Consider the following 13359-nt stretch of genomic DNA (forward strand, 5'->3'; position numbering starts at 1 on the left):
TAATTCATCTGACCTACAAGTCGCGCTTGTTTACAGGAAGACATCGAGGATATGGAACATCCCGTCCCGTTACTTCTCTATAAAGTTTGATAGGCATCAGCTAAATTTTAGAACCACTGAGAAGGAAGCGCTCCCCTCACTTTCCGCCTCATAGTATTGAGGCGGAAAGTGAGAAATGTGTTCATCGCTTCTCTTTTTTGTGCTTTTACTTTCCCTAAACCGCAAAGATTGGGCCTCGACTAGGCGCACTTGACATCGAAATAACAACCAAAATGAATTATAAGCATTGAAAATCCAGATTCAGATTTGTCTCTTGTCAGCCACTTACAGCTTACATCATACACTTGTATTAGCCCAAAAAACTCATCTCTGCTGTTTGATCACATTAAAGAGCTAAATATGCTTTATGATTTTGTAAATGACTGTTTTTCTAGCTGTGTTCGCAGCTAATCAATAATATTACAAAAGGAGGAGGGACTGAGGCGTCTGTCACCTCGCTCAGGCTGGGTAACATGACTCGTAGATCAGCGGTAGGTCGCCATCAAGCGGTCAAACGATGTTATTACATAAGGATGCTCTCCGACTACAAACCACAGCTGTTCACTCTCTTCGAAACCAACCTTGAAACGCGGAGCGAGGTCTCTGATTGGTCAGTGGACACCATCGGGGCCTGAACTTGATTGTGATTGGCCAATCGGAGCCCCAAACACCTAGCAGGTTCACAACGGACGATGGCGAGGTTTAGTTTAGTTTTGTTTTAATGTGATCGGATCTTGACAATCAACAGGTTAGTGACTTACTTACTACTACTTAATGAGCACGAACCAGGCATTCATCTCAAAATTACCCTCTTTGTCGCCCTATTTCCCCCCCTGCTAACTAGCTCGTCTTTGCGAGTGTAGCGTTTGACATTTAGCCGCAAATTAGCACGATTTCGTTCACTGAATGAAGCGTTTGCTGCCCAGCAGTGTTTCTAAATTCAAGCAGGTTGTGCTTTAGTGCGTGTCCTGTGTTTGTTTCTGCCTCGAGTCTGCTCGGTTTTCAGCTATGCTCGGGAGGAAAAAAAAATGCAAACCCAGTTCAAATGTGGCGGTTTGCTTGTGTGCAGTGACGACGTGGGTGGGCGCAGCTCGCAGCCAACTGCGGCGAAAATCCACGTAGCTGCTAAACAGCCGCGGCTCAATGCTAACAACACCCCTTTGAAAACTGGCCAAACTGACTGCTTCCCAGTCAACACGGCAGTAGGTAGATTCTGTGGGTTATATAAGTGTGCTGCTACTCTGCAGCGAAACCATACCGGGAGCTTTTCAGCGGAAAACAATGTGACGGATCGCCTGCGGTAGCTGCGCTAGCATAGCATTGCAGTAAGTTGCCATGGCAACACCAGTCACCGTCACAACTACTGCTGTCAAAAGTTCATCAAAACACTTTGGAACGTGACGCTGGCCTCGGTACGACGGCGCAGCGCTGCACTAATGGATCAGAACCCTGTGTGTGTCGTCCGTTTCCCGCTTTTCTGTGAACCGACCAGCCGCCGAGAGATTGACACTGCGCACTCATTTCTGCAATTAGGGCGAGTTCACTGGAACGTACACGAAAGAGGATTGGAGCCGCAACAAGAAAAATTGTGTTATAGGAACGAGTTTGTTTTTTGTTTTTAAAGTTTCTATTTCGCCATTAATCATGTCATTTCGATTTAAATCTCTAAACTTCCACGTTAATTTCGAAATTTCACATTTTTTCTTGAAATTTTGATTTTCGTCTGAATTACAGTTTTGATTTTCTCCATTCGATTGAATCACCACATGGCTGTTGTTTTCTCGGAGGCTACTGATAAATTTCAACTTGTGACGAACGTCACAAAAAAGAGAGATTTATAATACGGCTGACTTGTTCAAATGAACTTGTGAGTGAACTGAAAGAATATATTTTAACTCATCCCACTTTACATCAATATCATAATTTCAATATAAATGACACAGTGTAATGCAAAGCAGGGGGATGGTTTCTGTGACCTTGCTCATCCCTGCCTCTGACTGTCTTTGCACATCTGCTGTTGTTGTTGGTAGCTATTGACCTCAATGTTTCTTGTAGTTACAGTGTAGCTTTTTTTTTTTGTATTGTTTTAGTGCTGCAACAGTGTAGTTTGCCAATTTGGGATCAATAAAATACATCTAGTTTAAATATCAATGCATTTCAGTTCTTAAATCCATAGTGTATTTCAAATAAAATAAAAATCAGATGGGATTTTCGATGTAAAACTCCTGCACGCGTAATCAGGCATCATACATACATGTAAAAGCACCTCTCTAGTTGTATTTTATAAATGCTGAAATCATTTACAGCAACAGCAGCAGGATCCGGAGTGTCTGACTGCCGCACCGGTTCCGGTCCGTCCCACATCCGAGCCAAGTCGCGGCTTTGGTCCCAGATGAAAGTGGGGCGTGTGCGGTCCGTTGCCGTGGCAACGGCTCACCGCATATAACGTAGCTCGCTCGCGGCCCCGCCAACACAGCGGTGTGTGTGTGACGGTGTTGGTCCCAATGGGACGGCGCATCGCGGCGTGAACCGGGTCGAGGTCCCCGGCAGCTCCAGGTGCTGGGACCGAATCGACGACTTCCTGCGGGCAAAGGTAGAATAGAAACGGGGGCGCGGAGAAAAACCCACCGGTGCGACCGCCGGTAGCCGCCGCTGCTAGCCGCCGCGTTCACCGGCACCGAACTGGGACGATCCGCACCGACAGCTCGGTGTCGTTCGAGGAGAACACAATGACGATGTGATGATGTGTTAATCCCACATTGGGGACATTTTGTGTTATTACAGCAACAATATAGTGCAAAAAGAAGGCAAATTGTATGAATTGATGAAAATGAAATACAATATTTATTGGGTAAGAGAAGAAAACAAACGGCCAAGATATTTAGGCAACGTCTTTTGGACAATTGGACTACTTACAAGTGATCTACATTATATTGACATATAAATAAGTGCAGCCAAGTGGTTGAGTAAACTGTTTTCTTGTGTGCAGTTTTCATGCACCACTGTGGCTGAGGATTAATGTCGACACTTCGCCACTCCGGGTTTCTCGGCTACTAATCTGCTTTGCGCGACTTATTGACAGGGATGGGAGAGCCGGTGGCGGCCGTGCTGGAGGTGGAGGTGGTGGTGGTGGTGGTGGCAGCAGCGGCTCTCCGACACCAGCTGATCGGCAGGTAGTGACAGCAAGAAGGCGAGAGTGAGTCTGCTGCCGCCGCAGAGCCACCATGAAGAAGATATTCAGCTTCACCAAGAAGAAGAAGACGCCCAGCAGCACGCCCGACAATGGCAGCGTGCTGTCGGCGGGCTACGAGCTGAGGGACAAGGACCTGAGCAAGGTGCACCGGGCGGCGGCGGCGGGCGACGTGGTCAAGCTGAGGCAGCTGGCCAAGAAGAATGACGTCAATCAGCTGGACAAGGAGAACAGGTGCAGTGAGCAGGAAAACGGCTTTTAGTGTCAGTACTGCAAACTCTCAGAACGTCTTGCAAGACGACCTGAAGTCAGTCGCGTTCATCCCTTATAGACATGTTAGAAACATTTTTTTTTAAACCGCCCGTTTACAGTACGTAACTGTTTTTATTTGATTTACATTTTTGGGCTATTTATCAAAGTTCTGTGGCCTGTTAATTCAAGTTTTATGTATTTTGTTGCTCTTATTGTTTTGAATCTTTTGATTCCTGTAGTTCTATCTTATTACTATTTTTCTATTTTTCAACTCATACTGTTTGTTCATTTTATATGTAAATGAGTGTTGCCCTCAGTGATCCTTCCAAGAACTTTTAAAAAAGGTTGAGTGAGTGCAGTGATCATTGTCGTTTAAGTTAGAGTTTGATATCATTTTCAACACTTGTAATCTTTAACAAAGTGCATAAATACACCAATGAATTTTGCAGTGTGCAGAAGCGCAGCTTGGTCGGTGCAGCTTGTGTTCTGGCAACCTGCTGCTGTTTTTTTTTTTCTACTTATGTTTCAGGGATCTAGTTTCTACTTAGAATAAGCACCCTGGAGTCACCTAGTGGCAAGAATAACGCACTCATGGCAAGCAAATCCTGCAATGTTCAACAGCTCTCCTTTTCTTTTCGTGTGAGCGCAGCATAGTTTGACGTTTCTCTTGTTTATTCCCACATTGTTAGTTTTGCGACCGCTTGACTCCAGTCAGTGAAATGTTTTGTTATGTTGGCTGGACTCAGATCTCAAACAGCACAACGCAGTTTGTCTATAAATGTAACTCATTTGTCTGTGTTTAAACCACGCAATTACACGTTCAAAACGAGCCGTTTGTGCAAAGACACCCAAATATAAATAGAGGTCGTAAAGGTCGTCATAAATCAACGAATCCATAAAAGAAAACAAGAATGCGCACATATAACTGTGACTTCCTGTTTCAGGACTCCTCTTCACATTGCCTGCGCCTGTGGACACGTGGAGGTGGTGCAGTTTCTCCTTGAGTGCAAAGCTAAGCTTAACCTGTGTGACAATCAAAACAGATCGGCCTTAATGAAGGTAATCCTGGCTGGCCTAACACACACACACACACACACACACACACTCCAGCAGAGACGCTCTGCGTGTCTTCGACGACAATGTCAGGATCTTTGGTTTGTGTGGGAGACGATGATGTTTCCAAGTGGTTGAGCAGCCAGTTTTCCTCCTGCTCCAGGCAGTGCAGTGCCAACACGAGCGCTGCGTCAACATACTGCTGGAGAATCACGCCAACCCAAACCTGGTGGACGTCAACGGCAACACGGCTCTGCACCTGGCGGCGAACATCCCGTCCATCTCCACCGCCGTGCTGCTGCTGGAGCACGAGGCCGACCTCAACGCACAAAACAAGGTGATTGCCACGGAAGGCTGTCCCTCTCATGATCAACCGCTATGTAATGGCTCAGTTCAGACCTCACGTCTAACAATATCAAGTGTATTTGAGTTGTGATGTACCATTTTGTGTCATGCGCACAAGAAATCACCTAGAAACCACGCGTCTGATCGCCTTGTTTTTCTCTCCCTTCAAACACGAAGAAGGTCCGACAGAGCATCCGTTTTTATAAAGCTGAAACGGAGCGTTTATGCAGGGGGCAGTAAACAGTGGGTTAATTGTGCAGATTGCTGTAACTGTTGTCGAGTTTTTGATAGTTGTGTGCAGGCTGGTCCACTGGAGCCTCTGGGAACTAAACTAATGGGACCTTCTTCATTTTGAACCCCAGTAACCTCCCCTCATGTTGATCATTGATTGTTTTACAATGGGAAAAAAAAACATAGACAGTTTTCATTGAGGGATTTCTCATTCAGATTCTATCATGAACCAAAAACATGGATTTTAACATTTACAAATGTCGTACAAATGTTGCCCTTGACGTTTCATCAAGCTGATCAATGATACGTGGAAGGATGAAAATGTTGAATGTGATGTCCTGTACCTGATGCTTCCATCATGGTGATTTTCAGGAGGCGTTCACACCCTTGACTGTAGCGGTACGAGAGGATCACATGGACATGGCTGAGTTCCTACTGAAGGAGGGCGCCAACGTCAACATCACGGACCAGGATCAAAGGTCAGCTCAGCGCTCGAGGCTATTACACTGCTAAACGTCCAGTATTCCACGCGTTGCGTTACCTTATGTTGCGTTGCGTTACCTTGTGTTACGTTACGTTACATTCAGTTCATTGCTGGTGCTTGTTGCTGCTTGGTCCCCTCCAGATCCCCACTGATGATCGCTGCTGGCAACGGGCAGATCTCTATGTTGCGGCTGCTGCTGAAGTTTGAGGCCGACGTCGCGCTGAAGGACAAGAAGGGATGGTCAGCCGACGACTACGCGGTCATGAATGGCCATCATCCGTAAGATGCTTTGTGCATACACGCTGGTAGTCAAATTGTGCGAGTCCATTTTATGGATTTCTATCTTTGTAGTTGGTGAAGAGTCCGTGGCGTGATGGGAAAATGAGACGGGAAAAATTGCTAAACAAAAAGGCTTCATTGAGACTCTGAAGGTTTAGACGCTGCTTATTTGCAGAACACCGTCGCAACTCAGGCTCTGGACTCTGTTGCAGGTGTTCGCTGCTGATCATTGAGCACGGCACCCAGAGGGACAGCGGGCCGTCAGTGTCACATCGATGTCTGAGCCAGAAGAAGAAGAAGACGGCGGCGGCGCTGCTGCTGGGAAGCCCCAATCACGATGCAGAAGCTGGTTTCTCTCTGGGAGGACCAGCCACTGACCGATACGGTAAGACGACGGCAGACAGGCCAGGCACAGCAGCAGCCTGTGACTGTGTGTCACTGACTTTGATTGTCTCATTTATCCTTTATGCCTCACGTGGATCTAGAATATGGGACACATGAAGCAGGGAGAGGTATAACGAGTGCTAGAGGCGTGTGTGTGACATGTTCAAGTTGCTAAGTGTGGATTTTCAATGTCACTTTGCTCGGCAACAAGACTTTCAACTTTTTAATGCATGATGATGTTTTTTTAGGATTTACTTTGAAGGCTTGAATGAGTGAAGAATATTTTTGGAACATTTACCAGCAGGAAGCCACAGTTTGAAAACATTGATATTTAAAGTGAAAAATATGTTCACATAGAAAATGGTTGGATGCTTATTGTTAATTTAGCGACTTGTGGCTAATGGCTTAATATTGTTCCAGGGTTTTTCACGCTTCAGTATTTCAAAGCGACACTCAGTGTTAGTTTCATTCATCAGTGCTTTTTCATATTTGGCTGAGAGTTGAAAAAACTGTTGTGTATAAAGAATGTATGCCTTGTTAGAAGTGACTGAGTCACAGCAAGTCATGTGCTCTGTTGCAGACATGGACGACAACTCTCAGTCGGAGTCTTTAAGTCGGTGAGCGCCGCCTCCTCAGTCTGTCTCCAAACATTAACAATGACAAGTGATGGTAGGGCTGAACCGGTCCCTCCTCTGTGTCTCAGTGTCTCTAAGAGTGGAGCCGACGACTGGCCTTCATCAGAAGGAGAGGAGGACTCTGTCTTTGCTGAGAAGGTCGGCGCTTCCTTTCGCAAAGCTTTTAAAAAATATATCAATTGTAAACATCATTTGGTGCTTCACTTAACGTGTCGTCTTTCAGAAGTCCCTGAGGGTGAACTTGAAGAAGATGATAGCGTCTCAACGAGAAGGTACTGAGTCATTCAGCTCTGGTTCCTCCATGGTGGTGTTTTCCTCCAACCTGTCTCCCTCGCCTGCCTCCCTGTAGCCTCCATCCTGCCTGAGAGATCCCTGAGCGACGCTGAGCCTGAGGTCCACAGCAGCCTCAGTAGAATCCAGAGACTCCCGTCCCTCCCCAAGGCCCTTCAGACCAGCAGAACCCCAGCCGCCCCAGTAGACTCCTCTCCCACCCCACCCCCACCAAGAAACCCCCTGATGACCTCCACCCCTCTTCCCAGCAGCAGCAGAAAGGTGAACTATTGTTGTTTCAACTTGTCTTACAGTGACACCTGTCTCCTTTTTTCTTTCAAATGCTTTAAAAAACAACAACAATCAAAAAATAATCAATAAAAGCAGGCAGCTCAGCCAAGCGTCCAGCACAAAGTAAATCAGCATCAGCATCTGACGAAGATGGAGACTCTGAGGAGGAAGATGAAGAAGAAGAAGAAGAGGAGGACCAAGAGGAGGACCAAGAGGAGGACGAAGAGGAGGAGGAAGAGGACGATGAAGATGATGATGATGAAGACGAGGAGGAGGAGGAAGAAGAAGAAGAAGAGGATGAAAGTGATGATGATGAGGAAGATGAAGAGGATGAATGTGAGGAAGTTGATGAGAACCGTGTGGCTGCCGCTGTCGTTGGTCCAGGTTCTCATGAAGCTCCGCCCACCAGTGTTTCTCCTCGTCCAGGTGTTGTGAGTGAAGGAGAAGAATCTCCAGACACCTGCAGAAGAACTCTGCAACCTAACGTCCACTTCCCCTGCGGGACGTCCTATCCGATCCCGGCCGCGCTGAACGTGGAGGACGACTGCGTGGTCTCAGCCGTCAGAGTGGAGTCCAAGTTCTCTGACGAGGATGACAGCGTCTCCAGGGACAACGCAGGTCCAGCCAGACCGCATTCGAACGCACCACCACCTTCAGAGGTCAAGGAGGACGAGGCTCCTAGCAGAGCAGAGGACCACCGTGATGATGATGATGATGATGATGATGATGATGACAACGCTTCCTGGAGCCTCAAACAAACCAGTGGAGACCTGGTGTGGAAGGACAGTGAGGAAGAGGAGGAGGAGGTGAAGAACCAAAGAAGATTCACCCTAAAAACTGCCTTCACTACCTCAGAGAAGAAGCCTGACGACGACCACAACGTCTCCTCAGGACGTGAAGACGATCCTGTGGTGCAGGAAGACACAAGACGTAGGTCGTCATGGGGCTCCTCGCTGGAGGACAGTGGAGGAGGAGAACCTGAGGAGAACCGAGAGGGAGGAGAGCCGCAGTCAGAATCAGAATGGGATTCGTCCAGAAATGATGATGTCGGCGGTGAAGAGCAGCTGGATGAGGTCCCACCTGATGAAGGTCGCCCTGAGAGAAGGTCAGCCGACCCCTCCCCCACCATCTCACCCATGCTGAGGGAAGATAAACAGGATTTAAGTGGTAACGACAGCTGGGACGACCAAGAAGAAAGCGATGAGTCGGCACGGCGGAGAACTGCAGCTGAGGGTGGCGCTGTTCCAGCTGGGTCACCGAAGAAAAGACCTCCCAGCGTCTCGGAGGAGGATTTATTGGAGGAGGAGGAGGAGCAAGTGAAGGAAGAGGAGTTAGTAGAGAAGGAGGAGCTAGTAGAGAAGGAGGAGCTAGTGGAGAAGGAGGAGTTAATGGAGGAGAAGAAGGAGGAGTCAGTGAAGGAGGAGGAGGAGGAGGAGGAACTAGTGGAGGAGGAGAAGGAGCTAGAGAAGGAGGAGTCAGTGAAGGAGGAGGAGGAGGAACTAGAGAAGGGGGAGGAGCTAGAGAAGGAGGAGGAGTTGGTGCAGGAGGAGGAGCTAGTGGAGCAGGAGGAGCTAGTGGAGCAGGAGGAGCTAGTGGAACAGGAGGAGCTAGTGGAGGAGGAGAAGCGAGTGGAGGAGGCTGTAGAAGTGGCTCAGTCCAGCGTGGACAGGGACCAGGTCTCCTGGGAGAAGCAGGAGGAAGATGATGATGCGTTGGAGGCCTCCAGCGAGGACTCGGACAGCCTGGACCGAGAGCTGCAGTACGACTTGACCAGCGACGCCGTCAAAGCCTCTGACCACAACGGCGATGATGCAGTTGGACGGTGGGACGAGGAGCCGGCAGCTAGACTGACCTCCTACCTTCCCTCCACCATCTCCGCTCCCCCAGTGGAGGAGAAGAACCAGAGTTGGTCCAGAGCTGCAGACGTCTCCGCTGGACGTCACTGTGGTTCAGAGAGGAACTGGGCCAATGAAGATCTGTTGCCTCAGACTGACATCGATGATGTGAATTTAGACCCAGCTGAGCAGGAGAAGAGCATCCGGCGGGAAAGTGAAGAGGTGCCAAAGCTGCAAGGCTCTGACGTCCAGGTAAAACTGGAGCCGCTGCTCTGTAGATGTAGAGCGTCTTGGTCTGGTGTGGAAGCGGTCCAGATTCTCATCTCCTGCTCCGTCCCTGCCTCTAAAACCTCCCATATCGTCTTTGTCCAGATAAAATCCCAATTTAACCACGACCTTCTCCTGAAAGTCCAGGGATCTTCTTCTGTCTCCTCACTGGGACTTTTCCCCTTCGCACAGAAACATCCCAAAGACGTTTGTGTTTACTCATTTTCGTGGTAACATATTAGACAGATGTTGGTTATTGATTCTTTCCAGTGCAGTCTGGTACCAAATGACCCACGGACTGGTACTGGTCCACAGCCGTGAACTTTGAGACCTTGACGTTGTCGTTCCAAGGAAATGCAGATTGTTAAGAACGACGGTGTTTCTTTCACAGAAAGAAGAATCCACTGATGACGACGATGATGATGATGACGATGAGGACGACAACGATGAGGACGACGACGATGATGACGACGACGATGATGAAGAAGATGAGGAAGAGGAAGGGGAGCTTTCAGATGAGAATGAACCAGCTGAAGAGAGCAGGAGGTCTCAGGGAGCCTCCAACCTTCATCCTGCTGCAGAAGCCCGAGAAACCGCTGAGAAGAAAAGAGGTGATGGTGGTTCTAATGTAGTCCACCAACAATGATAGATACATAGACCACAACGGCGATCTGTGTAGATGCATAGATAGATGATAATGTCCCTGCCTCTGTTGAAACAGACTTCCTGTCCGAGCTGGGTCTGGAGAAGGGAGAGGACGAGCAGAATTCCTGGGACTCTGAGGTGAACACTCATTGAAATCCCAGTTCAGGGACGTTTACCACAATCCTGGTTCTGATTGGTCGACTCTCCTGTCCTAGTCCTCCTGCGAAGAGAGAAGAGGCTCCTTCACCCCACGCTCCAAGACGACTCCCTCTGGCAGAGATGAAGTTAAAAAAAGTGAGTCGCTTGATTTGATTTGCTGCCACCTGAACCGATCAAATCATCCCAGGCTCCATTTCACGCTGTAGCAAGAGTCAGACATGAAAAGAAAATAAGAATGCCTTTATTGATTTATCTGCATAGTTACAGCAGCACGTACAGTGCACAGAAAATAATTAAAAAGAAATTAAGGAAAAAATATATAGAGAAAAAATATTTAATTATTTACCCAACCAGAGGAAACATTGCATTAGATTGTGTGTCCAAACTTTTGACTGGTAGTGTATATCTCTAAATAAGCATTTGTAACTTAGTGTTTTACTGTAGTGTAAGCAGTGTAAGCGACTCACCCAGGAAGTTCTGTGTCGTCAGTGGCTCAAGCTCTGTTTCAGGTCCAAACTGGATGCAGGATGTCCAGAGTGATGCAACAGTAACAGCGACGACAACAACAACAGCAGTGTCACGTGTTTCTTTTGTAGACGTGTTTTATGTTCCCTCCTTTCTGAGAGATGAAGGAGGCAGTGGGACGGCAGAGCCGCCCAGGACTGTAGGCCTGGCACCGGGTACGAGACAGTGCTTACCAACCATTCCAGAGGCCACAGATTTCCCATCAGCCACTGCATGAAGCATCACCCTGCACTCTGCCCCCGCCTGCCCCCCAACCCCGCCACTCCCACCACCTCACACTCAGTCGTCTCGTTTGCTCGGTTCAAAGGTCCCACATTTCCAGCAGAGCAGTCCTGCGGGTGCATCCAGAAAACCTTCTCAAAACAGAGTGTTTAGCCCTCTGTTTGCAGCCTGTAGTCTGAATGCTGCGGGGGGTTTTTTAGCATCCTTATTGGATCTTCCACATGTTTGGAAGGGAACAAACACAGGGCATTCTCAGAGGGCTGCGCCAGTAGGTTGTCACCAGCCTGGGAGATAGTAGTGCCCGTTGTGACATCACAGAGGGAAGATTTTCAGAAGTCTGAATTAGCACACGTGTTCCAAAATAAGAGGAGCAAGAAAGTCAAATGTGAACTCATTTCGAGGCTCAAGGCATCGTTTTTATTTGGGAAGAAACCACTTTGCTAAGTGGATTTTGCACAACTTGGGACCTTTAAGCCGTTTCAGCCTTTGAATAATCTGTGACAGCAGCACTGGGCAGCTGTGCTAACTGACGCTGAAGGCGTTTCATTCACTCATGACCACCCAGGGAACCAATATGTCTGTGACCTCATGCAGTGCTTATTAACCAGGAGCTCATTTTGCATGGTAATGCTTTGTTTGTGTGGCAAACTCAACCACTGACGCCTGGATGTTCTGCTGCTGCTGCTGCTGTTGCTGCTGACGACCACCTGCTGGTGGCCACGAGCTTGACCCTCTCTTCCTGTCCTTCGCAGCTGAAAAGAACAGCGGCAGCGACAGCGACCGTGTTGGCGAGCGTGGCGTTGTGCACAAGGAGGTAGGTTTTGTGCTCAGACAGGCAGCGAGGGGTTAAAGGAACTTCTTGGTGCTTCTTGGAGGAACCAACGCTGATGTTTCTCCTCTCTGCCAGGCCGAGAAGACCAAATGGGAGCCGCTCAACGTCGTGAGCAAGCTGGAAGGGGGCAAAGACACAAAGCCGGGTAATCAGTGGGATTCTCTGCTTCCACACTCCTCTCAAAACAAAAGATGACTTATAACTGTAACAAAAAAAGCCTCAAAGCACAATTTGAGGGGGTCTCATATTTTTTCAAAAAGAAAAATTTTTTTTAATGTCACTAAAATGTTGAAAAAGATGTTTTCAGTATTATTCATAATTATGAATAATACTACACTCACACTGAATGCAGTACTTGTTGTTGAGACTGTGAGAGTAAAATATGTCATTGACTCATAATATGTAGTGACAGTATGACCACGTCTCCAATGAGGGACTGTTTTGTTTGTTTTGTATTGTAAATGTATATAATGTTGTCTTCTTCTCCATGACAGACCTGATGGAGGAGCTTGGTCTGGGTGATGTTGATGATCTTGAAGGTAAGCAATGACGGGTCATGATGGTTTAAAGCTGACGTTTGCACTCCAAGCCCTCGACTTTATCACCCTGATGGCTTTAAAGGCTCTGACTCACAGCCGAGACTCATCAATGCACTAGTATAGAATATGGAATGATGAGGTCCTTGCTCTAATGTGATGCCTCCTGCAAGACACTACATCCAATCATCCAATCAACATGGTGTGAAAAAATGGAGAGAATCATTGACACATTGTTGTTCTTTTACATTTTGACATTTCTCAACCGCACTTCGTTTACTTGGATTCTATCATTTTAAGTAGAAGAACCGTACAGTGACATTTTTGTTTGTTGTTTTTCCGTCATCACACTTTTTGAAGTTCCTAAAGCAGGTCAGTAAAAACATAAAACAGCAGATTAGACAGCTCCGTGAAGGCTGATGTTAATTCTGTGGAGGGTTTAGATGTGTTTCAGTAGCATAGCAGACGGAGACAATCCCAGTCTCATTCGGCCTCACACACCTTGTCAGTAACGGCTGCATTTGGTTGTATTTATTAATCATTTATTTTACGCTAATGGCTTCAGATGCGTCAGACTGGGACTCGGCCAGCACTGCCAGCAAGAGAACTCTGCCCAGTCGCAGACTGGCCTCCCCTGGTGGTGCGCTGCCAGACTGTTCCCACCCGTCAGTCCAGGAGGAGGAGCAGGAGGAGGAGCAGGAGGAGCAGCAGGAGGAGCAGCAGGAGGAGCAGGAGGAGAAGGAGGAGGATCCGCCGACGGCTCGGCTCACTCCTCAGAGGAGTCACGACTCCTCCGAAGCTTCTCCTCAACACGCTGTGCACCCACAGCCTCGAGCCAGGAAGCTGCTGCTGCTTCACAAACCTGAGAGTGAAGAAGGTCAGAGA

The 13359-nt window shown here is 47.9% G+C and overlaps 1 protein-coding gene across 12 annotated transcripts in view; it reads left to right on the forward strand.

Annotated features, from left to right (window-relative positions):
* Positions 1-600: 600 nt before the first annotated feature.
* Positions 601-13359, forward strand: part of ankrd26 (ankyrin repeat domain containing 26) — a 29285-nt gene continuing 16526 nt past the window's right edge. For 4 of the 12 annotated variants that reach the window (XR_012929258.1, XR_012929257.1, XM_076049187.1 and 1 more), the window contains exons 1-19: positions 601-787; positions 3122-3463; positions 4426-4540; positions 4698-4871; positions 5483-5589; positions 5736-5873; positions 6086-6258; positions 6838-6874; positions 6961-7030; positions 7116-7164; positions 7242-7444; positions 9947-10166; positions 10277-10338; positions 10416-10494; positions 10956-11039; positions 11859-11920; positions 12014-12083; positions 12433-12477; positions 13040-13351. Coding sequence is in view for 8 of the 12 variants with exons in the window: in XM_076049187.1 (XP_075905302.1) it covers positions 3264-3463; positions 4426-4540; positions 4698-4871; positions 5483-5589; positions 5736-5873; positions 6086-6258; positions 6838-6874; positions 6961-7030; positions 7116-7164; positions 7242-7444; positions 9947-10166; positions 10277-10338; positions 10416-10494; positions 10956-11039; positions 11859-11920; positions 12014-12083; positions 12433-12477; positions 13040-13351 (2200 nt within the window). In the remaining 4 variants the exon portion in view is untranslated. Of the gene's footprint in view, positions 788-2477; positions 2633-3121; positions 3464-4425; positions 4541-4697; positions 4872-5482; positions 5590-5735; positions 5874-6085; positions 6259-6837; positions 6875-6960; positions 7031-7115; positions 7165-7241; positions 7445-9946; positions 10167-10276; positions 10339-10415; positions 10495-10955; positions 11040-11858; positions 11921-12013; positions 12084-12432; positions 12478-13039; positions 13352-13359 lie in introns of those variants that run through there. The other 8 variants (XR_012929255.1, XR_012929256.1, XM_076049180.1 and 5 more) reach the window with 6 other exon arrangements.

The sequence above is a fragment of the Nelusetta ayraudi genome, unplaced genomic scaffold (genome assembly GCF_046127955.1).
Source record: "Nelusetta ayraudi isolate G7.1 ecotype Tasmania unplaced genomic scaffold, CSIRO-AGI_Nayr_v1 ptg000111l, whole genome shotgun sequence".
Taxonomy (NCBI): domain Eukaryota; kingdom Metazoa; phylum Chordata; class Actinopteri; order Tetraodontiformes; family Monacanthidae; genus Nelusetta; species Nelusetta ayraudi.